Source organism: Macrobrachium nipponense, chromosome 25, assembly GCF_015104395.2.
Source record: "Macrobrachium nipponense isolate FS-2020 chromosome 25, ASM1510439v2, whole genome shotgun sequence".
Lineage (NCBI taxonomy): Eukaryota > Metazoa > Arthropoda > Malacostraca > Decapoda > Palaemonidae > Macrobrachium > Macrobrachium nipponense.
The window spans coordinates 65,602,073-65,628,564 of record NC_087214.1 but is presented as its reverse complement, the minus strand read 5'-3'; the positions used below and the strand labels follow the sequence as shown (position 1 = coordinate 65,628,564).

General features: G+C 37.1%; 1 protein-coding gene across 1 annotated transcript in view; it reads left to right on the top strand.

Annotated features, from left to right (window-relative positions):
• Nucleotides 1-19,631, top strand: part of LOC135199480 (transcription initiation factor TFIID subunit 4-like) — a 53,700-nt gene extending 34,069 nt beyond the window's left edge. The window contains exons 5-15 of the mRNA XM_064227572.1: nt 3,732-3,932; nt 5,513-5,728; nt 6,592-6,711; nt 6,860-6,991; nt 9,645-9,859; nt 11,614-11,804; nt 12,143-12,273; nt 12,739-12,921; nt 13,057-13,170; nt 14,927-14,962; nt 15,091-19,631. Of these exons, the coding sequence (XP_064083642.1) occupies nt 3,732-3,932; nt 5,513-5,728; nt 6,592-6,711; nt 6,860-6,991; nt 9,645-9,859; nt 11,614-11,804; nt 12,143-12,273; nt 12,739-12,921; nt 13,057-13,170; nt 14,927-14,962; nt 15,091-15,204 (1,653 nt within the window). The 3' untranslated portion in view covers nt 15,205-19,631. The remainder of the gene's footprint in view (nt 1-3,731; nt 3,933-5,512; nt 5,729-6,591; nt 6,712-6,859; nt 6,992-9,644; nt 9,860-11,613; nt 11,805-12,142; nt 12,274-12,738; nt 12,922-13,056; nt 13,171-14,926; nt 14,963-15,090) is intronic.
• Nucleotides 19,632-26,492: the final 6,861 nt, after the last annotated feature.

Below are 26,492 nucleotides of genomic sequence, written 5' to 3'. Positions count from 1 at the left end.
ATAATATATATATATATATATATACTATATATCTATATATATATAGATATATAATAATATATTATATAAAATAAAAATAATTATAATATATATAATTATATATATATATATATATTATATATATATTATATATTAATATTAATATATATCTGAACATGAGTGCATGCACATATTCATATATTATCTACATGTGATGCAGTATACTAAACAAAAAAAAAGGAAAAATATATGTACATCCATAAGTCGGTACTTACTCTTAGTTCTTCTTATGATATGAAGCAAAGCATGCAGCACAAAGCCCAACATCACATTTTTGGCATTCCCAAGTAGAGCGTATGTTTTTATTCAATATCAGCATGTAATAATTATGAAAGATAAGAATTATGATGAAGATTATCACTCGAAACCAAGACGCCAACCATGATATTTCAATGTTCATTCGAAAAAATATTAGCTTTTGCTACGAATTCACTTATACAATATACGAATTATTCCATTACTGGTAATTCCTATTATCACTTAAAACTTGTATAATCATTCTATTTTGTCTTTATCCCATATTAACCTGTAATAATTACAAAAATAACGATAAAAGATAGTAGTTATCGAGAGCCGTTCACGGAACACTCAAAACCAACGCCGAGACAAGTTTTCCCGGGAATTTTTGCTTTTTTCCATTTCATAAACCTTTTAACCAATTAAGTAACGGGATTCTAATGATGTCATTGTGATGTAATAACATTTAGCCAATGACATTCAAGTATTGATACGGCATCAGAGAGCACGGTACTGGTGTAAGAAATCTGTCTCTGAAAGTATTGGGGCGCGGTTCAAATTGGGCCACTAAAGTGGTTCGGCGTCGGGAGTTGGAAAGCCAGAAAAGTGGCTCCTTGTCTTTTGGGGGTTAATTTTCATCCCAGCTGAGCTGTTACTGAGCATCAGAAATTCAAGACCTAAGGCATTCTAAAGGAAACCCTGACACAGATGGTATCATGTCATCACGGAAGGTCCAGCAGCACCATGTCTGTTACTGGAACCATAAATTCCACAGGGATTGATATGGCTTTCCAAGATTCATTGAGGTGAAGGTGGAGGGGGTCAAATTGTTAAGCAGCTGTGAGGCACCAACTAGCTTCTCTAGTGAAATCTGATCACCGTTTCAAACGTGCCACAATCTGGATATGGATTTTAGATGGGGACATAAGCAAAGCTGCTGAATTGTGGCTGTCAAACTAAGTTCTGCCATCCAAAACCTGAACCAGCTGCATCCTTCTGTGGATTCCCATCGCTGACTGTTTATAATTTAGATGGGACCATATTAGATTTCCTTAAGGATCAACTGCAGTCTTAAAGATCGATAGACTTAAGAAAATGGAAACAAGATGTTAAAGGTCTTATCATGACAATGATGTGACCAGTAATTAAGATAATGGAGGAGGAGGAGACAAGTTGTGGACCTGCATTGCTACGGGGACTAAAGTTATTTTTATTTTTTTTAACTTGCCATACAATTGACAAGCCAAAGCACAGGAGAAGAAGAAAATAGAATTCTTCCCTCATACCCCTTAGAAGAACTTTGCAAAGAACAGGTAGATGAATGTGAAAGAAGTAATCTTGTGAATGTAAGAGTCAAATGAAGAAGGCATGAAGGGGTCATGTAGTCAAAATTCATTGAGCTGAGAATTAAACAGAAAACTTTAATTACAGTTGAAAGCATCGTCCTCCTCTTCTTCTTTGGCATGAGGTTGGGATAGCAATGGAAGTTTCTTCCTCCAGTATGAATTCTCATTTTTCACACTGTGTTCTAGAAACTGCTATAAAAGGTGTTCCTGCGAGCTTTGGCAGATAAATTCACCTTCATTTTGACATTCCTGTCTATAGACCTCAGGGAGTGACCTGGAATTCAGTGTGCCTCCCATGTTACCCAGACATCACCTTGAAGATCAATCATCAAAAATTTATGAAGACGGTTTGAACAACTGGGGCTTAAAGGCTTCTATCTACTAACTAGAGCTCATTGCTCCTGTGATGGTAACCGGAGGGAAGTCAGACGCACCTTCATCTTCCCATTTAATGAAAGTGCATAGCCTGTTAAGAGACTGGAGTTACCCAGTGTTCTTTTTGCAGCCTTGCAGTTGGGAATTAATTTCTTCCCCTAGTTCTATGGGTGGTTCTTACCTGCCTTTAGCCGTCCAGTAACTAGAGAATAAAACATTATACAACCAGTTTTAGTGATACTGAGTTCACGACCTAAGCTGCTCCCAGCAATTTTACTTTCTCCAGTTGCAAACTTAATGATCTAATCAGGCACAGAAGAGTTCTGTCCTAATATCAGAACTTGTTTCAGTGTGAATCTAATTTTATTTCCTGGAATATATATCATTGCATTACAGTAGCATCCCTCCAGCTTAACAAAAACAATCCAGCTTGACTAGCTCGGAATAGGCATGTTCTTGTAAAGTAGGAGCACTGTTTAGAAGCCATTATAGAGGGACTTTATCCTGATAGAGAGGGATTGGTTAGCTACCTGGAATTACAGGTGCTCCCTTCTGTCAGTCTGGAATAGTTTGCCTTTTTTGAGTTAATGTGCACTTGTAAGGAAGTCGTCAATTTTCTGTGGAAGTTTTTTTTTACAAAATATTTTACTGAGGAGGTATTGCCTCAGTCTGAGGAATTAGGAGAAATCCACGTTTTCTATGAAAGTGCAGTTTGTTTGAAATCCAAGGACATGATGCTATTCTTGGTAGCTTTTGAGAGTTTTCCATAATTAAGGAACGGTCTTTCATTGTTTCTTATTTTTCCCATGACCTATACTTTATGGTTGTTTACAGTCTTTCTTTAAGTTTCCTGCAGCTGCTTCCCACTTTCCCACAAAACGTGTTTGTATTCCTGCTTGTAATCTGTCGGATTTCTCAAAGCTTTTCTGCTTGTCTTTAATTAGCCGGAGATTGCTCCCAGGTCTTATTAATATTTATATTCAGAACCACCCTTTCATTTGCAACAAACTGATTCACAATTGCTTCCTATTTATAATAAGATTTTATAGAGCTATTTGGATTTCTATCTCGCTGTGTAATTGAGACATAAAATCAAAAAAAGGTGTTGCTGTTTTGTAATTTGGTTCTTTTGGTCTCAAGTTACAAAAATTGTTGTTGATTTATAAGTACAAAAATAGTCACGTGAAGTCATGTGCTGAAGCCTGAAGGTGTTGCCAATTTGCCTGTAACTACTAATTCAACTTATTTTTGAAATTATGAAAATTAAAAGAAAAACGTACAACTGTACCGTCAGTTATAATACTAAGAAATTACTAATTCATTTGATGGCTGTACTGCATACTTGTTTAAAAGTTGGAAGTGATAAATTCAATTATTTAAGCACATGAAATCCAAGAAGTGAACCTAGAGAACACAGACCATTTTGTTGTCATTTTTATTTATTCTTATTGAATGCTTCTATATTTTTCTTGTTACAATGTATTTAAAAGTATTAATATTAACATTCTGAAAGTGAACCTTATTTGTATGGAGCAAGCCCACCACTGGGCCATTGACTCCAAAATTCAAGCTTCCAAAGAACATGGTGTTTGTCAGCAAAAAATTACCAGAAGGTAATTTGAAATACAGGAAAGAAAAAATGATTTAGTAGATTGATAAATAGGAAAAATGGAAGTAATAATGAAAGTGAAAAGTATTTTTTCAGTTGTCATAGTGTTTTCATTTTGTTTACAGAACACTGCAGTTCTTTCTACAGCAACCACCACCACTACCATAGCTACTCAAGCAGCGTCGACTGGGACAGTTACCACCATACCAGCAGTACCTGTGTCAACAGTAGCTGGAACAATCATCACTCCTACCACTCTCACCTCTGCCACCCCAGCAACCCAAGCGCCTCAACCCACCACCACCACCACCACAACAACTGCAGGAGTAAGTTTGTAATACTTCTCGTGATAAATGAGTGTTGATGGTCTGGTAGGGCCCACTGTAGGTTTTCCTTATGTTAAACCTTTCAAACCTGTCTACTCTCAATTTTCCTTTTCAGTGCTGAATGACCTCATTTGTCTGCGCGCTTGGACTTCAGCTTAAATCCCATATTTCTGTAATAAATTAGGATTGATACAACTTTGACAAGTATACAGTAGCTCTGGTGGATGGGAGATGGTGCTCAAGTGATGATTTGGGTAATAGATAGTTGATATGGCATTTCTCCCGTTAAGCCCATGTATGCAGGACAATGCTAGTAACTTTGTCAGAATCTTGGTAAATTTAGGTGCATCCATTAATAATAGCACACCACTTTGGACAGTCAGAAATAATTTACGGGCAGCCATAAAGATGAATGTTGAAAAATTAGGCATCTAAGGAAATTTTAAAGCTGATGTCCTTATGTGGAGAGAAAATATATATACGTACCTTAAATTGTTGAATCCTCTGGTGTCAGATGATACTTGGTGGTAGATGACACCATTACAAAACAAGGTGTTAGCTCCTTAACTAGTTCCTTTAGTTATCACGTAGCCTTTTGTGGGACAAGGTCCTTTATGCTACAAAACATTTTTCTTCAAGGATGAGATCCCAAGGCACTGAGTAACAGACATCAGCTCTGGATTGGATCATATTCATTTACACTTGGAAAATGAAGTAATTTAATAAGAACACAAGGTTATAATGCTTACCTTAATTTGGTTTGGCCCAAAGGATTTGTCATCTAAAAAGTTGACCAGAAATGGCTCAAAAGAAAGGATGAAAGTTAAGGTGTTTAAAAATTGCGCCACGACTTGAAGTTCCTCTTGACATGCATATTTTATTTGTGGACCTTTTTTACACTAGATTTAAGAATTGAAGACCAAACGTTTTCTCCAATCTTTTTTCCCAAAGGAATTCTATATCTAGGCTTTATAGAATATAATCTTTAGTGCTTGTATCATTATATTAAATTCAGTGTAATCTGAAATTTTCCCAATCTCTTGAGCTGTTTATTAGTTTACGGCATAGGTTAATATATTTCCTTTACTCTTTCAGTCATTAATGAATATAAACTTGATTTGAATATACTTTTCATTCTGTCTGTAGACAGGTGTGAAATATATGTTTTTTGAAATAGTGTCTATTTATAACTTTCAGTGTAGACTAAATGAATGTCTAGCGTAAACTTATGTCTGATACCCATTGTGGGAGAACTTTTTGCAGTATTAACGTTGAAATGAAGTTGGATATTTTTGTTTTAAATTATGATTTTTGAGGACAATCTTTTTATTCCAACAAATAAAAAAAAAGATCCTTTGGAAATTGGTTTAAAACATATAGGCTTATTCTGATAATTCCCTAATTCCTCAGTGAAATAGTTATAAAATCACAGATTTTATGGCGCCAGAGAAGCCCCATAAAACTGGATCGCCATTTACCAAGAGCACTAACAACCAGGGACTGCCTGCACACCAATTATTTCTAAATGTAAATGACGATGATTGAGGAGAGTATAACATGGCACTACTTCTTTCTTTCAGCAAACCATCACGGCAGAGTCAGCAAAAACTAAGTGTAAAAACTTCTTAGCCACGTTATTAAAGTTAGCAAATGAGCAGCGAGCACCAGTTGCTCGCAATGTTCGCAACCTAATTCAGGGATTGATTGATGCCAGAGTTGAACCGGAGGCATTTACTGAGGAACTGCAGAAGGACCTGAACTCCTCCCCTCAACCATGCCTTGTTCCTTTCCTCAAAGTAAGTGTGATGTAAATTGCATTAAAGAGTTGTTGTATTCAGTGACAAATGGTTGTATGGTTAGTGTATATATCACAAATCCTCTTTAAAAAAAATTTCCTGCAGTTACATCTTTAAGTTTGATGTGTCAGATTTTGCTGGAAACTATGTTTGTTATATATAAAGTTAATCTTTTAGTTTTAAAACTTATGTTTCACTTTAATTTTATCAAGATTTGCATATTTTTATTTTTTTTCATTTGTGCAGACTATCTTGAAACTGAGTTGGTGAATGAAATAAGCATGATCACTCAGAAACCCTTTGTTCGGTCAAGTTTGAATTCCAGTACATCGTTGTGATTGCTATCATACAGACTACAACTTCAGTCCTATGCTACCTTCCTATTTTTAAAAAATATTTTTGACTATTGTGGATATAGAAAAGAGTATGAAAGAAAACTAAATTTCTTAGCGATATACCCATGTATTGCAAGAACCTCCCATTCTCCCACTCTTGAGATTGTTCACAGCAGTCCTGTTTTTATATGAGGGAGGGACACACTAGGTAGAAAAAGATCATTTAAATGTGGTCCACGTCAGCTTTATAAAAACATAAAACTTAAAGGTCGTGCTTAAGTTAAAAGTTGAGCTCAAGTTAAGTTATTTGTTTTGCACCTTTGTTTCAAGAATGCACTCTAATCTTACATATTGTTTGTTTCAAGAATGGACTCAAATCTTACATATTGATAAAAGGGCAGCAATCAACTCAACAGCCATTGTCAATTTACATTGGCCTTACTAGCAGTAATTAGTGAACTCTTTTGAGTACAGTGTTGTGTACATTGAAATTCAGTATTATATTAATTTTGGTGATATCTCTTCCAGAAAACATTACCCTATCTACGTGTGTCGTTGGCGAGAGGAGAGCTTACCATCGATGGTGTTCGTCCTCCTCCATTATCATCGGTTACACCTGTTACGGGTGTCACTACAGTCATACCTACTGTAAGTGATATATAAAATCACTAGTGTATCTTCTATAGTCCAATAAAAATAGAAAAATAGATAAATGTGGATTTTATTATTGTATGTACATATGTCAAGTCAAGAATTCCATTTCTAAAAAATGTATCTTTCCTCTCAAACTTTGCAGATGTCTATAACAAGGCCAGGAACCCCAGCTGCATCAGGAACAGTGCGGATGGTTCCCCCAACAGCAGCCACAGCTACAACTGTAGTTCAGCGACCTCCAAACGCCACAGCAACATCTACAAGAGTCGTTGCGGTAAATTAGATACAGTTTATTTGTTATGTGGTATGGTTAGATGAAATTTTTAAAAATTTATTCAATTGGTAATTAAATAGCAAAGACATTTTTAAAAAAGGTGGTACTCAAATGGTGACGTTCTTAAATCTTACTTCTCAGGGTGAGCACTAGCAGGGGTAAGATGCTTAACACTGAAAATCTTGTGGTTAATTTGGTGGGTTGCATCTCAGGTTGGAACTTTGTAGCACCATCTAGTAAAGTTCGCTATTCCATGATGTAATCTTGGAATTAAATCAGATTTTCAACACGCATTCCTTTGGTGAATTGTTTCAATCAAAATTCTTTGTGATTGCCTAATTATGACAACTAAGTCTCAGATAGGGGGACATGTATATTACCTCACAAAAAGCATGTCGGTGTCTATCAGCAAGGGTTAGGGAGCCTTTTCGTGTTCAGTACATTGATGGTTTGTCTTTTATCTATTTGATGTCATTGACTAGACAATTGATGTAATATTAATTTAATAATGGATTTTTGTTTTCCGATTAAAAAACTGGAGGGGATAGACAACCAAATCCTCATTTCTAGTTTAGGCTTGAAGAATACTAGGGAGGGAGATGGAAGAAGGCTAGGACTTGGCCATATAGGAAACAGTGGTCATCCCTTGTAAACAAAGGAACATGACAAGAGTCACAAAAGTGTGCAGTGAGGGAATTATTGATTTCCAAAGTGTAAATGAACGAAAGAGAAATTAGGGGCAAAGTTTGGGGAAGGGTAATTGATCAAATGGATTTCCTTTACATTCTGTACTATGAGAGTCAGAAGCTGAAACACCCCAGAATGAGGGGCCTTTCCAAACTATCAAACAAGATACATAAATCTTTGAATATCTTGGACGTAGGGTATCTAAGACAACAATTATCAAGTTTGTTATTTTCCAAGACAAGTGTTGGACAGGTGTTGAAAATTTGGAATACACCAAAATACAGTAGATGTCAGTAGGTTGAATTACCTTTGTGATTTTTGTTTTTAAAAAAGCTCTTACGATAAAGTCTTAAAAATGGTAAGCTTGGTTCCCCGTGTCCTCTAAGTAGGTTTCTTGTTAGGGATACTGAAAGAACTAAGGCTAAGGCCCCACCGAATCTGTCGCGGCGCGTCGAGTGGGTCCAACACGGCTAAGCGTTTTGTGCATTTCAATCAACTGTCACAGTTCAAATACGAGTGGCCCACACGGCGAATGAGCTTGGGTGGCTTCAGGGGCGTTACCGGACTGGTCGCGCAAGGAACAAAACTTTTTGTTTTAGCCGCACTTGGACGTGCGTCTCCGAGCTGCTGGAGTCCGCATGAAGGGAGAAATTGTGGTAGACTTACAACCACCTGCATTTGAACCACCTGCCCAACTTTGAGTTATAATCAGATGTGATGATTTGTGGTTATGATAAAGGATTTTATAGTATTTTTTTTATTATATTCTAATGGATACATTTATGTAAATACCTTTGTTTCAGAAGTTACTGTATCAAAGTGTTCAGTTCACACACAATCTACATATCTTAATTTTTGTATTAAATAAAATAAAGTGCAACTTTACAAATTTCGAAATCAGTAATCCTTCCCTCAGAGATACTACAAGTTTCTTATGTTGATACTGATCTTCTGTAATTGGTATCAAATTTGGATATTTGTGAATTAAGTCAAAGGTTTTCGGCGGCATCTGAAAATATTAAAAAAACTTGTTTGGACACTGTCGTAACTTATGAAAGTGTTGCATATTCTCCACTCTATCCTTGTTCTCAATTTATGTCATGAGTCCAGATTTCCCTACTGTTCACGCCTCTAATTTGGTTGACAGCAATGAGTCAGAGCTAAACCTCGCGTGTTCCCTTCATGACGGAAGTGCTGCTGAAGTTTGAACTGTTTGTCTTGAAACCGTCACTCGTTTGTCTAGTTGGGCCACTCACGCAGAAGACGAACATTCTCATAGACGGATGAGGCTGCTTTGGCAGTGTTGGACATACGCAATGGATTTGGTGGGGCCTTAGCCTAACATAGACTTTTTAGTTTATCACTTATACGTTGGGTTTAAGATGTGGTGTGGAGGAGTATGGGAACTTTAGTCATTGACAGACTGAAATTTTGAAAGTTCTTGAGAATATTGTGGCATGATGACCCCTTTCCTGATGTTATTATTTAACTTATCCCATTTTGACTGTACTCAAACAAGGGGAGAGATTTGGAAAGGTTCACAGAGAGCATTATAGGACAACTGAATTTTGAAATTGTAACAGAGTTGGGAAGAGTAGGTTCTAAGCGGTGTAGTTGAGGTGAAAGATTGAAATAAAAAATACTAGGGTTTGGGACTCCAGCTTAGGAAGCCTTATACCAAAGCTATGGTGGAGAGTGAAGAGAGTGTAACATTCACACAATTCCAGGCAAAAGAACCAAAGCAAGAAGGGTAAAGTAAGAGCTTTGGTGTATTCAATGAAATTGAAAGGGTGTAGCTAATTTTTAAATAGGTATAACTTTGCTCATGACTTATAAGGGTACTATTCTATGGTTTAGTGGCACCATAAGGCATGTGTTTTCTTATTACTACTATTTGAGTCTTTTGTAAACTTAGTTCTTCTTGGTTGTTCAGGATGTCGTAGATAATTGTCCAAATTTTCCACAGCAACAAGTACAACAGGTGCGTGTTCAGAGTGGGAAGACCGTAGTGACAACTGTAAGGCAGACTCCGTCAACGCAAACCACTACTGCACCCATCACCACTACTACCACCACCACCACCACCGCCACTGTTCCAACTGTGACCAAAGCTGTTACCGTTAATAAAGCGATTCCTACCAAAGATAAAGATAAAAGTAAAGACAAAGTATTTACTTACAGGTAAGTCCAGAGAAGTGGTGTATTGAAACAACAGTCAGTGGTTTATTTCTAAAGGGCAAAATTGGTTAAGCAGTAACAAGGACCATGTATTAATATTTAAGATACCCATAACCAACAGTTACTCCACATGAATTTTAGCCTAAGCTGAAGTGTTACTTCACAGTTACTCACTATAAGATGTTTATTTACAAATTCCTCATTTCTGGAAAGGTAACACTCACCAAATCATTTAATAATGTAGCTGATTAACATTCCAGTTAAGTTGAAATCCATGAAACAAAATGGAGATTCGTTATGAATAAGCAATAAGATTTGTTCATACTTCGACCTGGCCAGCATAATATATAAGTCAAGATACCACCCCCACCACCTCCCCTCAGGGGAGCAGTGGAAATAAAAATTATGAAATAGAAAATGGGAATGGTTCCTGATACCCCGCCTCCCAGCGGCGGGAATGGGGTACTAACCACCTGGCCGACCACTGCGTGTGTCGGAAGTTTTTTAAAATTCTGTCGGACTTCAGAAAATACAGCTATATATATATCTGCCAGGTAAGTATGAACAAACTTTATTGTATCATAACAATATCATTTTTTACCTGGATTCTCTATTATAATTCTCTTGGATGTCACTGATCACATTTGTATTTGTTGTGCAGTTTGTCAGTTCTGATTGACTATTTGATTGGACCTTACTCACATTTCTGTTAATGTACTGGACCTCATTCCAAGAAATTTTTTCGTCATAAGCGAAGCACGTTTACATTGCTGGCTAGTGTGCTATAGAGATGTTTTTGAATTTTGATTCCTTTGCTATATCGATAAATTCAATAAATAAATGTTCACTTATAAGTAAGTAAATTCCAACAAAAAATTTCAACTTGAGGTATCCCAAGAATAATTGAAGTTACCAACCTGAGCTTGACAGTTCATGTGATCAGGCAAATAATATGGAACCAGCTAAGCTGGGTATAAGTTGACTTCATTCAGGTGGACTACTAAACCATTATTTTGCTGAAATTTACTTTATAATTCGTTAATCATCCCTTACAGGGTTTCATTTGAAGGATTAAATGGTTTGCTGTAAACCTTCTGCTTGGAGCTGTGTTAGGTTGATGCCCTACAGTTTTTCATTGTTACATGTAGTGAATTCTTCCAATCAAGCTTTGCCAAATCCTTTACTTTGTCTTGTTGGTATTTTCAGTTGTTTGACTGATGTTCTGAGTCAAGAATGGAACTTTTTGATTTGGTTTAGCTAATATAAATATAAATATAGTTTGTTCAGCACAGTATGCCTTTGCATGTGAACTAAAAACAAAGGTTCATTATGTCAGATTCACATGGCTTTTCTTGTTTTGAAACAAGCTAAGTATTTTATAGGAAATAATACCTTATGAAGTAAGAGCAGCGTTAGTTTCAGACATGATTATGACATTGGCACCTATCATGTCATAGTTAGAGCTTAAGAAGCCATAGCCAAATTTTTTTTAATCAGGGGATGTGGAACATGCTAATGGAGATGTCCATCCACAATTTACAAGTGTCTCCTGCCCAGTGAACTCACAAGAGTGGTCTGCGCTTAAGTATAACAGAATCGGTTCAGATCACCACATTCTTAGGGTCCCTGATCAGCTGGAATCTATTGAAATGAACAGAATTTCAGCCTAAGCTGAACCAATTCCTGCACTTGAAATTTCAGTGAGTTTTTATAGTTTGAATGTGTTATCTACAGCTGTTCCATATTTCCTTTTACAGCAGTTCCTATACGTCTAGTGGCGTGACCGATGACGACATTAACGATGTCGCTGCAATGGGAGGGGTCAACCTGGGCGAGGAGTCGCAGAGAATCTTGGACTCGACGGGCTTTGTGGGGACGCAGATACGGTCTTGTAAAGATGAAAATTTTTTATTAACCGCTCCATTATCACAAAGAATACGGCAAATATGTAAGTTCTCACAGTAATCTCTAATTTGTGTGATGTATCAATTTTGCAGTAAAGGTTTATTAGCTGCATCCCCCCCTCCATCTTCAGAATTACTGATCTTAATACTGTACTTCATTTTGTTTTTATTCATCATTAATAGAAATGGCTTATTTTTTTTTTTCTATTTTAATATCCCTCATATATGTACAAAGAGAACAAAGTAGTTATGTCTATGCCATGGTGCAGGTAGAATACCAGGAAAATGGCCATTTTAAAAGTGATCTTCAGGTAACCTGAGACATATTCATATGTAAACATCGTCTTTTAGTTTGTTTTTACCTACCCGTGATGTTTTGCAGGCTCGAAATACGGCTTAGGAGATGCTCCAAAGGACGTTGTGGCTCTCATATCTCATGCAACACAGGAAAGATTAAAAACTATCGTGGAAAAGTTAGCAGTTATATCAGAACACAGATTAGATATCATTAAGGTATTTATTGTTCTATTTCATAATGTCTGTTACATGGATGAGTATCATCCTTGAGAAAGTGTACTTTCTAAGTCTAATTATATAAATTCTTCTTGTTTGAGGATCTTGCATATACAGTATATGTCTTGATTTTTTAGGATATCACGTGCTCCCTTGTGATATTAGCCAAAAACAGTATATAGTATTTTCAAAACCTATGAGGCCAAGAAAATTACCTTGAGAAACATCAGAAATTACATTTTTGCACACACAGTGCACATCGACAATTAATCTTCGCATTAGGTATTAGTTAGAAATATCAAATATAAAAGGTATTAGTTCATATTTGGTGGTAAAATGTCTGGCACCTAGATGATGACTTTTGGATGGTTAGGGAATTCCCCTCATAGATCTCTATGACTGACAGATATTTCTATTTATTCTCTCTGCTTTGTTAGTGAAAATAATCATATATTGTCCCTGCAGAGTGACAACCGTTATGAAGTACACCAAGATGTTAAAGGGCAACTCCGTTTTTTAGAAGAACTAGACAAACTAGAAAAGAAGCGGAAAGATGAACAGGAAAGAGAGATGCTTTTAAGAGCGGCAAAGTCTAGAAGTAAATCGGAAGATCCAGAACAGGCGAAATTGAAAGCTAAGGCTAAGGAGGTAAGATATTGTTGTGTACAAACTGTAGAAGTGTGTAATAAATTGTGATGTATATGTATCAGAGTCGAGTTAACTAGTAGTGTAAGTTACAGATAGGTTCAAAGTAGGAGCTGATCTTTTTTTTTTTTTCCCCAGATGCAACGTGTGGAGATGGAGGAGATGAGGCAGAGAGATGCAAATCGAACGGCACTCAATGCTTTACAAGGGCCTAAGAAGAAACCCAAGCTTGATCTGTCATCTGCGGAAGAGGTAAGTTGATCCTTACTGTTGAACCTGACCTGAGCACTGATCCTTACTGTTAAACCTGACCTGAGCGCTAAGTGATGGTCCATGAGACACTTGAGGGTCAAGTTATTTTTTGTCTATTGTAATATTCAAGGTTCAACGTTATCCTAAAACATTGTAAAGTTGGTGAGCTAGTTTGAGCTTTACTGGTCTCCAGCTGGTGCTGAATATTTATCCTAATGTTAAGACCTCAGGTGTGTAAGTTATGGAAAATACGAATTGGTTAAAAATTTGTCATTTTAAGGCTGATTGGTTAGATTCACTCTTAAGTGAAGGACAGAATCAGTTTTAGAATTTGATAGAGGATTTTAGCTAAGAAGAAAGGCCAGAGGGAAAGTAGTCTTGGAATTTTACCCTAGCTGAGGATCAAAATTTGCTAAACGCAGTATTTGGTAAGCCAAAACAAAATTTTATATGTAAGAATGGGTAATCTGAAACATCTTATTTTATGATGTACAGACTTTTACATAAAAGAAAAGAATGACTTTGTTATTACAAGTGAGGCATTCTGAATATCACAAAGACTGCTAAGAGCCAATTTGTGATAGGGTTAGAAAGAACAAAAAAGTCAGGAGAATAAAGCAATGTAACTGAAAAAGTGATCAAGTCAAAAAAATAAGATTATAGTTGCCTCTGAGCTGTTGGGAGACTGATTAGCCCAAGCCCTTGGAGATGAATGACACTGATCCCTAAATTGTTGATAAGCCTGACCGCTTACAAGGTCAGTTATCTAGATCCCCAGAAGCCTGTGATGGCCTCAGTGGCATGGTTGGTATGGTGTTTGCTTCCCACCTCGGTGGTCGCGGGTTCGATTCTCGGCCATTCCATTGAGGAGTGAGAGCTGTGTATTTCTGGTGATAGAAGTTCACTCTCGACGTGGTTCGGAAGTCACGTAAAGCCGTTGGTCCCGTTGCTGAATAACCACTGGTTCCACGCAACGTTAAAACACCATGCAAACAAACCAGAAGCCTGTAGTAAGGCCCGTTACCACCCACATCACTCATAATTGAAGGATGTTTTCTCCAAGCAGCTTTGTATGTTGTGTAAGTAGGAACCTCAAGCGGTTTATACTCGACCAATAAAACAGGTTGAACTGCACTTAAGCATTGTAATATGAGTCAGTTAGTAAAGGAGAATCTTTTAAAAACTGTAGGAGATTTTTTTAATCATAGACTGTCCAGTTGGAAGGTGTATCTTGCTACCCTCTGAGGAAAGACACGAGGTGAACCAGGGTGGACTTTTTGACAAGATTTCACTTAGTAGTCTCACAGGGCTATAAGTATTTTAATGAAATGCCAGAACAGTTAGAAATTATAAGCAGAGAAATAACTGTTTGTCATTATCAAGTGTTAACAATGATGCTTAATTTGAGCTTTTATTTAGTACTTTGCTTGAGTTTGTGCCTACCATGTAATTTCAGAATGCTGATTACATCAGAACTGAGCTAATTTTATTAGGTTAAGGAATGGCAGTGTTACTGAAAAAAAGGTTGATGCTGAGCTAACCAGTTGCATTGTAAATTCTTTGATTTGGTTCCATTCCATTTATTCTTAAGGGTTTATAAAATTGATCTTGTTCAGGTAATCTCAGGCAGATTCAAGCAGCCATATTTAAAATAAAGTTAAACAGCCAGTGGGTATATACATTAGAGAGCTTTGATACTCCTTTATTGTGTATAAATGATTTTGTTGTTTTTGACTCCTTGTATTTTATTTTGCAGGGTGGAACATTTAGTGGAACTTTTACTCAGAAACCGGTAAGATCTTTCACAATGATTTATATTGTCATAGCAAATACTTGTATTTTATTGATAAAAGTTTTAGTGTCATATGAATCTTTAGTAGTGGAATTAATTAGTATTGACTCTTCTTGTAAATTTTTCAGATGCCATTACGACCTCGCATCAAGAGAGTAAATATGAGAGATCTAATGTTTTTGATGGAACAAGAAAAAGAACTCAACAAATCATTATTGTTATATCGCTCGTATCTCAAGTAGCACGGAATAAGCCAGGTGCAAGAAGGACGAAATCTGTCTTCGCAGTCTCCACCTCATTAGTGGGGATGAGAGAGAAGAGGATGAGGCTTTGCTTCCTCACTACTTTGTTCCACTCCACAGCAACCACCATCAACCCATCACGTTACAAACAGCTTCGAACTAGCCGTTTATGTATGTACGCCAGTATGCTGCCAACAAGAGTGGATGAGTTGGGGTAGCAGAAGCTGTAGCTGTGCGCTCATGCAAAAAATGTTGAACACTATTTTGCAGCAGTAGTGCCAGCTTGGCTGAAGATCTGTGATTCTCTCATGCAGCATTGCAAGTGTCTTAATTTTATTCATGCCTATGGCATGGTAGATCCACAGAGACTGTGATAAGGGCTGGATCCTCACTGTTCCGATTACTTTGTGCAGTCTTGACCATTTTTGTGAGACTGTATTACACCTGCTAATGCAACTGTGTATAGTCAGATACTTTTGAACAGTGGGATGAGACGGAGCAACGGCACTGAAACGCTTGCGCTCCAGAGACAAACGGCCACCAGCACAGGGAAAGTGGATGTGCGCGTAGTGGCCTATACATCCGTGAAGGTACAACCAGACCTTTCTTTTATTCCCCAAATATATAGAGTAAGAATCCTATTTTGTGCATGACCTGTATAAAGTCTTAATGGATAGAAAATTATCAAATATTTTTATCTGATACACATTATCGTTGAAATGTTAACCGAAGAAGGCAGGAGAATAGCAACAAGAATTTGATACGTAGCCTCTGTAGATATTGTACAGTTTTTTATGAAATGAAGCCTTTTCTGTTATTGTATTGTTCTTGTAATTAATACAAATATAGCCTATGGTATGTCTTAAATGTACACAAACATATGAGGCTGCATCAAGAACAGTTATTTATATATTATGGGTATATAAGTTATATATATACAGAATATACATGTATATATATGTGTGTATTCTAGCTATGCATGTGTATATATACATGAATATGTGTTTATAGGTATACATATGTGTATATATATACAGGTTCCTGTCAAGTCCAATACTTCAGATAATCCTTGTTCAAAGCATTAGAAACAACAATTTCTTCTGTTGGTTACCGGTCCCACTATGTGGGGTTTGCGAGGGGTTATTGCAGTTGCCAAAGACATTAGTTTGGATTTCCTGTATTTTATCGGAGATGGAGAAGCAAAGTGTTTGTGTGGACACCCATGCTCTCTCTCTCTCTCTCTCTCTCTCTCTCTCTCTCTCTCTCTCTCTCTCTCTCTCTCTCTCTCTCTCTCTCTCTCTCTCTCTCTCTCTCTCTCTCTCCTGTTTTTTTTTTGTGTTCTTGATATTAGCCTCATGTCATATTTATAAATCCTGTAGACTAAAAGCAGAGTCATTATCCCAAGGTGTGAATGTTGTGTGATGTAAGAATTAAGGAGAAGATTGTATGCAAATGATTCTTGCAGAACCTTCCTGGATTTAATTTTTATTTTTTGTAATTAGGTAATAGATTTTTTTCTTGTTAATATATGCAAAGTTATGTAGTACCTATCTGTGAGTCAAGTCATAAAAGGATTGGTGTGTAGACACTATAACACCCAGATATTTGTATCTATTATCTACTAGAAAATCATCTGGTTTGATGGAATTTAAATTGGCTTTTTGAAACCAGTATTTATTTACTGTAACTTTGGCAATCATCTTTTTAGCAAAAGCAGTTTTACATTAGGTTTTTAAGCAGTGTTGAAAATTTTATGCTTGGTTTTTCCATTTCCTCTTTTATAGAGCTTTTCCTACAGTTGTGGGAGATGTTGGATTTCCTCGGTCTTTCATTGCAGATTGACGACAGTCTCACTTAACGTTTGATCAGAGGCCTACAGAGATGTGTTTTACAACCAGTTTGGTGCTAGACGTCATGAGTTGTGCCATGCACAAATATATGAACTCTTTCTTGCTAAAAATCTGAATAGGCTATCCTTAACAATAAGGTAACTAGAATTGGAATGCTAACAGGGCCAGTGGAGTCAAGATCTTCAGTTTTGCAATTAGTATGGAAACCAACAAATTTTTCAGTGCTTGAAAATTGCAATAACATTTAAACAGTGACTGGTATACACGATTTTTAAACTTAATCTTTAAAAAAACGAATATATAATGTAAATATATAAATATATATCTTCATTCCAGATGCAATTAAGAGTATGTTATACAGTACACTCTTTTCTATTTTATATGGAGAATGTTTGTCTATGGGGTAAAAACTGTAACGAAAAATAACAATGTCTCCAAGGTGAATAGGACATGTCTGGGTTATAAGGTCTTCATATGTCATGTATCAGAACGGCAGAGTATCTTGTTGTCTAATTTTACGTATATCTTTTATTTATGACAAATTAGCTGGGGAAAATAATGGATCGCATGGTTTTTCAGATACATTTAAATCTAGGTTTATCACATTGCAGTTATTTACTTTTTATATTTTTATAGATGGCAATGCAATTGTCTTTGAACTTACTTTGGTTAGTAGAAACTCTAGAGACAAAGAAATGTGTCGTATCTGTAGGGTAATCGAGGAAGCTATATTTAGGTTAAGGAACCTAATAGTGTAAATTAACATTTCTTGCTTGTTTCAACTGAAGTACGGTGAAAGGGGTACAAACACAAGTTCAAAATACCTCGCACATTGAGTAACTGACAAGGGGAAACAAACGGTAGGTACGGCATTCTCTTTTCGTCATGCCGTAGTAGACGTTATTAGGACATCAATGACTTTTCCTTCCGGCTTTATATGTGAAGGAGAACAGTTACTGAAAAATTTTTGGAAGATTATATGTTTATACCACATTATTTTTTTTTTTTTTTTTCAGTATTGTTAGGTATCAGTACAGTAATACGACTGCACCTTAATTTAACTTTGAAACTGAAGGCATTCCATTTGTCCTGCTCTGTTAAATGATCTCAAGAGAGGAAGGTAATGGTAATATTGTGGCAATGTATATAAAATCAAGAGGTGGTTTGCTCTCCCCATCAAGGGTGTACTAGATGTTACTTTGCGGGAAACTAGCATCAAAATACGACAGACGCACGATTGGCTAATACCTAATACCTTCGGGTGGTTCATTTTTTGAGCACTGTAGTTTGGTTGTCGGATTGAAGTAATTAGATTTACTGGTAATTTTTTTATGTGCTTTTTATTTATTTATTTTTTTTTTATATCTGAGGTTTGCAGCAAGGATTGTCTGTAAAATGACTACAGTAATAACATTGAAAGATTTGATATGGATTTATATTTTCCCTTTCACTTTTACTTTGCTGCTATAGTAATTTATTTGTAGTTAGGTGAAATGTTTACAGTAGGTGATAGTACACTGTCAAATGGATCAGATATTTGAGAATTTTCTTGCTACTACTGTCTGCTTTATTTGCAAATTTCCCTGTTTATTTGCAGATTTCTTACTGCTTTATTTACTGTTTTTATGTACATTTCTTCAACGTGGTCTTTGGATATTTTAGTTATTGGATGGATTAGTTATGACAAAATTTGATTACTTCATCTTGAATTAACCTTATTTAACATACGTATATATCTATATTGAGTTCTTTCTTATAGTTTTTCGTAATATCTGTACATGATTCTATTGCACCTAATTATGCCACAATATATGTAAGACTTAGATCATTTACCAGAAAAAACCTTAGGTTAACACTGCTTGGTATTTTCCACTTTGTGTTTAAGGAATATTGTCTGCATTGTCACATATGTGGCCGTCTATTCTAACAGCGGCCAAACAGAGAGCGTAAGTGTAAATGAAACAGTTGTTAAACACTTCTCAGTTTATATCAAGCCAGTTGAATCTTCTTTCTTTCCAGGCGGAGAACTGGTCACTTCTTGTAATTGGTCATTCTTCTTTTTTGTGTCTGATTGTCTTTAGTTTTGCAATTTGCACTGGACTTTCAATGGAGAGTTTACAGATTGAAAGGTTATGCACAAGGTTAGACAGTTATTCTCAGTTTCTTAGTAATTGGGCAGAATGATTCACGGTATATATTCTTGAACTGTAATTTATGTACCCAGTCAAAGATTTGGGGGTCAGATGACATTCACTGTCCATGATTTCAGGATGTATTTTGTGTTCTAACTTCTTAACTCTCAACTCTGTATTGATGGTAAACCTTGTTCCAATTATATGTATATCTTAGTGAAATTATCTTGAATAACTGATACAGGCATATTGTGAGGACGTATGTTCCATTAGTATATTCTCATGGACCAAAATCTTTAAGGGTTTCTCAACGCCTTCATCATTGCATCATATGTTTGATATAAATAGTTATATTTTCATTTCTTCCTTTCTAATACATTATTTAATTTATATACATGGACTTCTGTTGAGTGTTTCTGAGAATATAATAAAAAGATAATAGTGTCATGATTTTTTTTTTTTTTTTTTTTACTAATACAAGATTTAAGATGGCATCTGTTTAAATATTCTCCTGGTCACGTATTTGAGAGAGTTCATTCAACAATAAATGAAAAGTTTTGGAATTAATATCCTCCAACTTTCCAGTATTCAAGTTTATGATTACAGTCAGTCCCCGGGTTACGATGGGTGTTCCGTTCTTGAGACGCGTCGTAAGCCGAAAATCGTCGTAAGCCTGAACATCGTCAAAAATCCCAAGAAAACCTTACTTGTAATGCTTTGGGTGCATTAAAAACTATGTAAACTGCATTCTTATATTGTTTTTCATCAAAAAAACCTTCAAATATTGATTATTTTGCAAATTTGGAGTCATATTGCGTTGTAAGAATCATAACCCTGGAACATGCGTCATAAACCGGGGAATAATTTCCGATAAATATAAATGAGAAGCACTGTAACCTCGGAACGTCGTAAGCCGAACCTGTCGTAAGCTGGGGACTGCCTGTAGTTGGTTGAACTTATTTGAACATTGGGTATCTGATGACATGCTCACGTTCCCCATCTCTGTGCACAGAATGTTGGTGAACACAGACAGTTAGATATATAGAGGGTGGATGTCCAGATTTCGATCAGCATAGGATGTCTAGTTTTGGAAACAAAACAGTTATGGAACTTTGGTTAGAATCTTCATCTTTTTCAATTAATTCAGTCATCTCGTTTTTATGCTTTACAAAAAATAGGTTACATCTACAAAAAATAGGTTACATCTAAGTTTCAATTTTTATGAAAAAAATTCTTCAAGCCCACATGGCAGTTAACACTAATGTCATTTTAGACGGAAGTAATCCCTAATGATGATACAGTACGTAACTCATCAGTGCAATAGTGTTTGAGAATAATGATTTGAGAGACTTTATGTGGTAAGACATACTGAAGGATGCACCCAAATGGCCTTGCATTTGCTGAATTACTTTTCATTGTTTCTTGTATCTGTTACTGAAGTTATTTTCATGTAATAGTATTAACATCAGTGAGGCATAAATACTATCATTCAGTCCCCAAGTCTCATTTGTAAACCTGGTTAGGTGTGGCGTGAGGTATTTGTTTTTGAAAGGTGAGCCAAGTTTAAGAAAGTCATGTATGTACGCCTAAATGAGCAGGTGAAAACTAAAGGGTACAAAGTTACACTTTGGTTTGTTGGAAGGAGCATTTACTCCTCTAGATCCTGAGGAAATTTGAAAGTAGTAGCTAAGACTTTTTAATATTACCGTAGTATGCTCTCAGGTAACATATATTACTTAAAATCTGAAATAGTTCAAATCTTCACTCTTATGTGTATGTTCCTGTAAAAATTAACAAACCTTGTACCTTTGCATGTAAACATCTGGTGAGATGAGTCATTCAAATGTAAAATAGTAGTTATAAAGTATTGAAGGTATCCTCCCCATTTCAACCTAACAAATATGCACGTGTCTGTTCCTTTACCTTTTTGGATGAACTTTGTGGTACTTCAGGAAAATGGAAGCAGGTTGTAGGCATCCTTTCCTTCATTCTACGAGAGGGATGTTACACAATCCCGAAGTGCCTCAGTGGCGTGGTCGGTATGGTGTTGGCGTACCACCTTGTTGGCCGCTAGTTTGATTCTCGGCCGTTCCACTGACGGGTTAGGGATGTGAATTTCTGGTGATAGAAGTTCACTCTCGATGTGGTTCGGAAGTCTCGTAAAGCCGTAGGTCCCATTGCATGTAACCCGTTGCTAAATAACCACTGGTTTCACTCTCGATGTGGTTCGGAAGTCTCGTAAACCGTTTGTCCCATTGCATGTATCCCGTTGCTAAATAACCACTGGTTCCATGCAACGTAAAAACGCCATGCAAACAAACAAACACACAATCCCGAAGATATATCTTTGTTGGGCACCCAGCTCTTTCTGACCATGAAAAGTATCTTGGCCGAGTACGTAAGCTTAGGAGGATTACAGAGTGACTAGAGCCTATATCTCTCCCTTATTACCACTATATCAGCAAAGTATAAGCTGGGTTGTGCAAGATACAGGTATCCACATTTTGAGTATCCAAACATACCATAGGGTCTAAGATGTGTCTCCCTCTGCTCACTTTTAGTGAGGGTGGATGTGGCATAGACAGCTACTTTCTAGACAGATTTTGGCTTTGACCAGAAGTAGCTGCCCTCTGCCTTGAGTTCCTTTACAGGGATTTTCATGGTTCTCTGGTTTTTTCTGTGACCTAGGTCCCTAATGCTCTGGTCAAACTTTTCACCAGATCAGTAGGTGTTTACAGAAATCGTGAAAATCCCCTGCATTCCTGGTGGCGTCCAACAGCAGTCAATTAGCGCCTCAGCGGCATGGTTAGTAAGGCATTAGCGTTCCACCTCGGTGGTTGCGGGTTCGATTCTCGGCCATTCCATTGAGGAGTGAGAGATGTGTATTTTTGGTGATAGAAGTTCACTCTCGACGTGGTTCGGAAGTCACGTAAAGCCGTTGGTTCCATTGCTGAATAACCCACTGGTTCCTTGCAACGTACAAACAAACTTACTTTTCACCAGATCAGTAGGAGTTTACAGAAATCTTGAAAATCCCCTGCATTCCAGGTGGTGTCCAACAGCAGTCAATTGGCCTGGACCACTACCTTTTGCATTCGAGGTAAGTCTCCTAATAAACATTTTTTAAGCAATTTGTATTTTTCTTAGTTGCACAACCAGAGCCTATTTTATTGTAAACCCCCCTTGTAGAGGTGTAGTGTCGTCGGTGCAGTGTAGGCGTTACTTGAGGTTCTTTGCAACTCCTCGCTTCTTTTACTATACCTCCTTTCATATTCTCTTCCATCTAACTTTCCACCCTCTTCAAATAGTTGATTCATAGTATAAGTGCGAGGTTTTCCTCCTGTTACACCTTTCAAACCTCTTGCTGTCAATTTCTGGTTCAGTGCTGAATGACTTCGTAGGTCATAGTGCTTGGCCTGCTTGTGCCCTAAATTCTATATTCAATTAAATTCTCAACTCGATTGTGTACCCATCACTGCTGGCTTGCTTTGTTCCTGCAGCTGAAGGAAAAGTGGCTGCTATTGGAGGTTAGATACTGTTGTAAAGTTCCAGGATCATTCCTATTCAAAGTGCCTCGGTGGCGTGATTGGTATGGTCTTGGCCTGCCACCTCGGTGGTATAAGCCGAGACCGTCACAACCCGGAAACTGCCTAAAATGTATATATGGAAAAAGAGGACACACTTTTAATCTATTCGTATTTTTCATAGCTAACAAACCTGAGGTCTTGACAAAAGGAGAGAAACTAGACTTAGTCGAGAGATGTGTCACGGTACCTCTAAGAGGTAGATCACTATCTTCTTCGTCTTCACCTCGGTGGCAGCAAGTTCGATTCTTGGGCATTCCATTGAGGTGGGGGGTTACGTTAGGGTATTTCTGGTGATAGAAGATTACTCTCGATGTGGTTCAGAAATTACATGAAAGCCGTTTGTCCCGTTGCTGAATAACCACCGGTTCCATGCAACAAGGAACCAGCTTAGAATACCTCCATTCATATTCTCTTCTATCTTACTCAACACTCCTTCCAGAAAAATTGTTTCATAGTGCCACTACTTTGAGGTTTTCCTCCTGTTATAACTTTAAAGTCTTTCTGCTCATAAGTTTCCTTTTCGCACTGAATGACCTCTAGGTCCCAATGCTTGGCGTTTGACAAAAATTCTATATTCCTATTAGCATGTGACCGTTATCACACAAGGGAAGTAGTAGCGCCTCAGTGGCGTGGTCGGTATGGAGTTGGTGTGCCACCTTGTTTGTTGCGAGTTTGGTTCTCGGACATTCCGCTGATGGGTGAGAGATGTGTATTTCTGGTGATAGTAGTTCACTCTCGACGTGGTTCAGAAGTCGCGTCAAGCCGTTGGTCCCTTTGCTGAATAACCACTGGTTCCATGCAACATGAGAACATACAATCAATCAGACAACGGCAGAAGCTGAATGGGATACTACTGAAGTGTTTTGCTTTGATGTACAGGCAGTCCCCAGGTTACGACGGGGGTTCCGTTCTTGAGACGCTTCGTAAGCCGGAACATCGTCAAAAATTCTAAGAAAACCTTACTTTTAATGCTTTGGGTGCATTGAAAACTATGTAAACTGTGCATTCTTATTGCATTTTTCATAAAAAAACTAAATATTGATTATTTTGCATTTTTGGCGTCATATTTCATCTGCCAGATCAGTGTTGTAGGCATTGTAACCCTGGAAATAATTTCTGATGAATATAATTGAAAAGCGTCGTAACCTCAGAACGTCGTAAGCTGAGACCGTTGTAACCCGGGGACTGCCTTATACCGTAATTAATTATCTTTCCAAGGCTTCCAAAGTGCCGTTATCTCAAAAATTTTTCATTGTAAGCGTTCTGTCTGAGAACAGGTCTAACAACGGGAAATGCACCGAGGACCCAACGTGCACCCGAAAGAAATGCTTCATTGTGTGAGAAAGGAGACGACACAGCTCTCGGGCTCCCAGAAGGCGAAGCGATATATAAGTCCTCAATCTCCTAACGTCTTGACTTGAGAAAGATAAAGGGGAGACAATGAATAAGAAGAAGAAGAAGGTGATCTACGTTTCCTTATAGAGGTACCATGACACATCTCTCGACTAAGTCTAGTTTCTCTCCTTTTGTTAAGACCTCAGGTTTGTTAGCTATGAAAAATACAAATTGATTAAAAGTGTGTCCTCTTTTTCCATATATACATTTTAGGCAGTTTCCGGGTTATGACGGTCTTGGCTTATGATGTTTCAGAGTTTTCAACGCCTTTCAAATATATTCATAAAAATTATGTCCTTGGTTCCTTGGTTACAACGCATTTTATGGATTTACGATGCAGATATGACTGAAGAAATATGGCTAAAAAAGGGCAGAATGGTAAGAATTTGGAGGCATTTTGACAAATATATATATATATATATATATATATATATATATATATATATATATATATATATAAATGCAGGTTACCTAATTTTCAAGACCCCAAGGATTAAAAGTATGGTTTTCTTAAGACTCGGTTTACGACGATTAACAGCTTACGACGCTCTGTCATAACAGAATCCCCCCCCCCCCCCAATAATTAAACCAGGGCTGCCTATACCCAAGGACTATGGCAAAGTCAAGATTATTTCTCTACATAAATTGCAGTGTTATGATTTTATATAATTGTTGAAGATAGGATGTTCAGTCTGTGTTGTTACTGCATCCCTATTAATGCCAATAAATTTAATTGTTATTAGCATAAAGTGTCATAAGGTATTGACACTATCACCAGACGAGAACCGGTCAATGAAGGTTATGGTACAATACATCAAAGAAATGTGCAGCCCTGTACTACATGACACTGAAATGTCCATATTTGGCATGTGGTGCTAATTACTTTTTTCCTCTATGCTTTTTGCCCAGTTACGGGCAAACCAAACTCTCTGCTCGGCACAGCCCAGTGAGGCAGACAGGGTCTTTAAAAATCAATATTGAGACGACTATGAAAAGTTTTAAAAGCAATAGTAATTAAAGAAATGTGTAACATTTGAAAAAAATTAAGGTGTATTTGCCAAATGGTGCAAAAATCATATTGGCGGAAGGCCGGATTAAAGAAAAAATATAATATTACGAAATGGAATTACGAGTGGAATAGAGTAACTTCACTAAAGTATTTTATTTCCTCTAAAAAACTGCAAAACTGTCATTTAACGTCATCAAAGTACGAGGCTGGCAACATGATTATCGGGACTTCGAATTCTGTTCTTTTCCACAGCACCTTGGAATTCCATCGATGGTTCAGCCTGTGCTTAAAAATAGAGGGAGAAAGAATAAGAGTAGGGACACTGATATATAGGTGATGCAAATGAATGCTTGCAGTTTTTGCTTATTTTTGTATAGGTAGACGGTAGGTTTATGTTAGTATGTTACGCAGACAAACTGAAAAGAGAAATTTTAATATACAGCGCTGAAGTGAATAAATACAGTTATATATATATAATATATATATATATATATATATATATATATATATATATATATACAATTGTGTATGTATGTATACAGAGATATACTTCTATGATTGCTAAACGTCGCTCCCCGGATTCACAATGAACGAACCGGTTATATTATATATTCCAGTTGTCCTAAGCACGGTTCTAGACTACCAAATCACCTAATCATTAATATGGACTGCATCACAGCTGTGTAACCTTGTAGAGGTGCAGTGGCTTAAACCTACCATAAGACTGCTTGGGGGTTATGTTGGAACCTCTGTGACCTTTTAGGAAGCAATAGGCTTATGGATGGTACAAATTAACAGCTCTGAGGGCTCACGACAGGCCTAGCAAGCCGGTGAGCTGCTATAAATTGCTCATGAACCGCACGACTTACTTCAGGACAGACCCATTGATCAAAGGATGCCCGGGCACATCCTGACTCGGAATGTTATTGGACATGGACAGGGAAATAAATCTTTGAGATTAGGAACAATTAATCTAAGTACTTTGAGAGGTAAGGAGGAGGAGGTAATCATGATGATGGAGGAAAGAAAAATAGACATTTTGGGGCTGTGTGAAACCCGTTTACCAGGAGAAGGAACAAAATTATTGCATAACAATTACCAATTATTTTACAAAGGTGGAAGAACCGCACGACACGGAGTAGGTTTTATTGTGAGTGAAGAGCTAGCTGGAAAAATTAGTCATCTAGAATTCAAATGTGATAGGATTATTAGCATTTCCTTAAAGTTAGGAACATTTCAAGCCAGCATAATTCAGGTGTATGCACCACAGCAGGGCCGCCCTCAAGAAGAAAAGGAAGAATTCTACAGACATCTA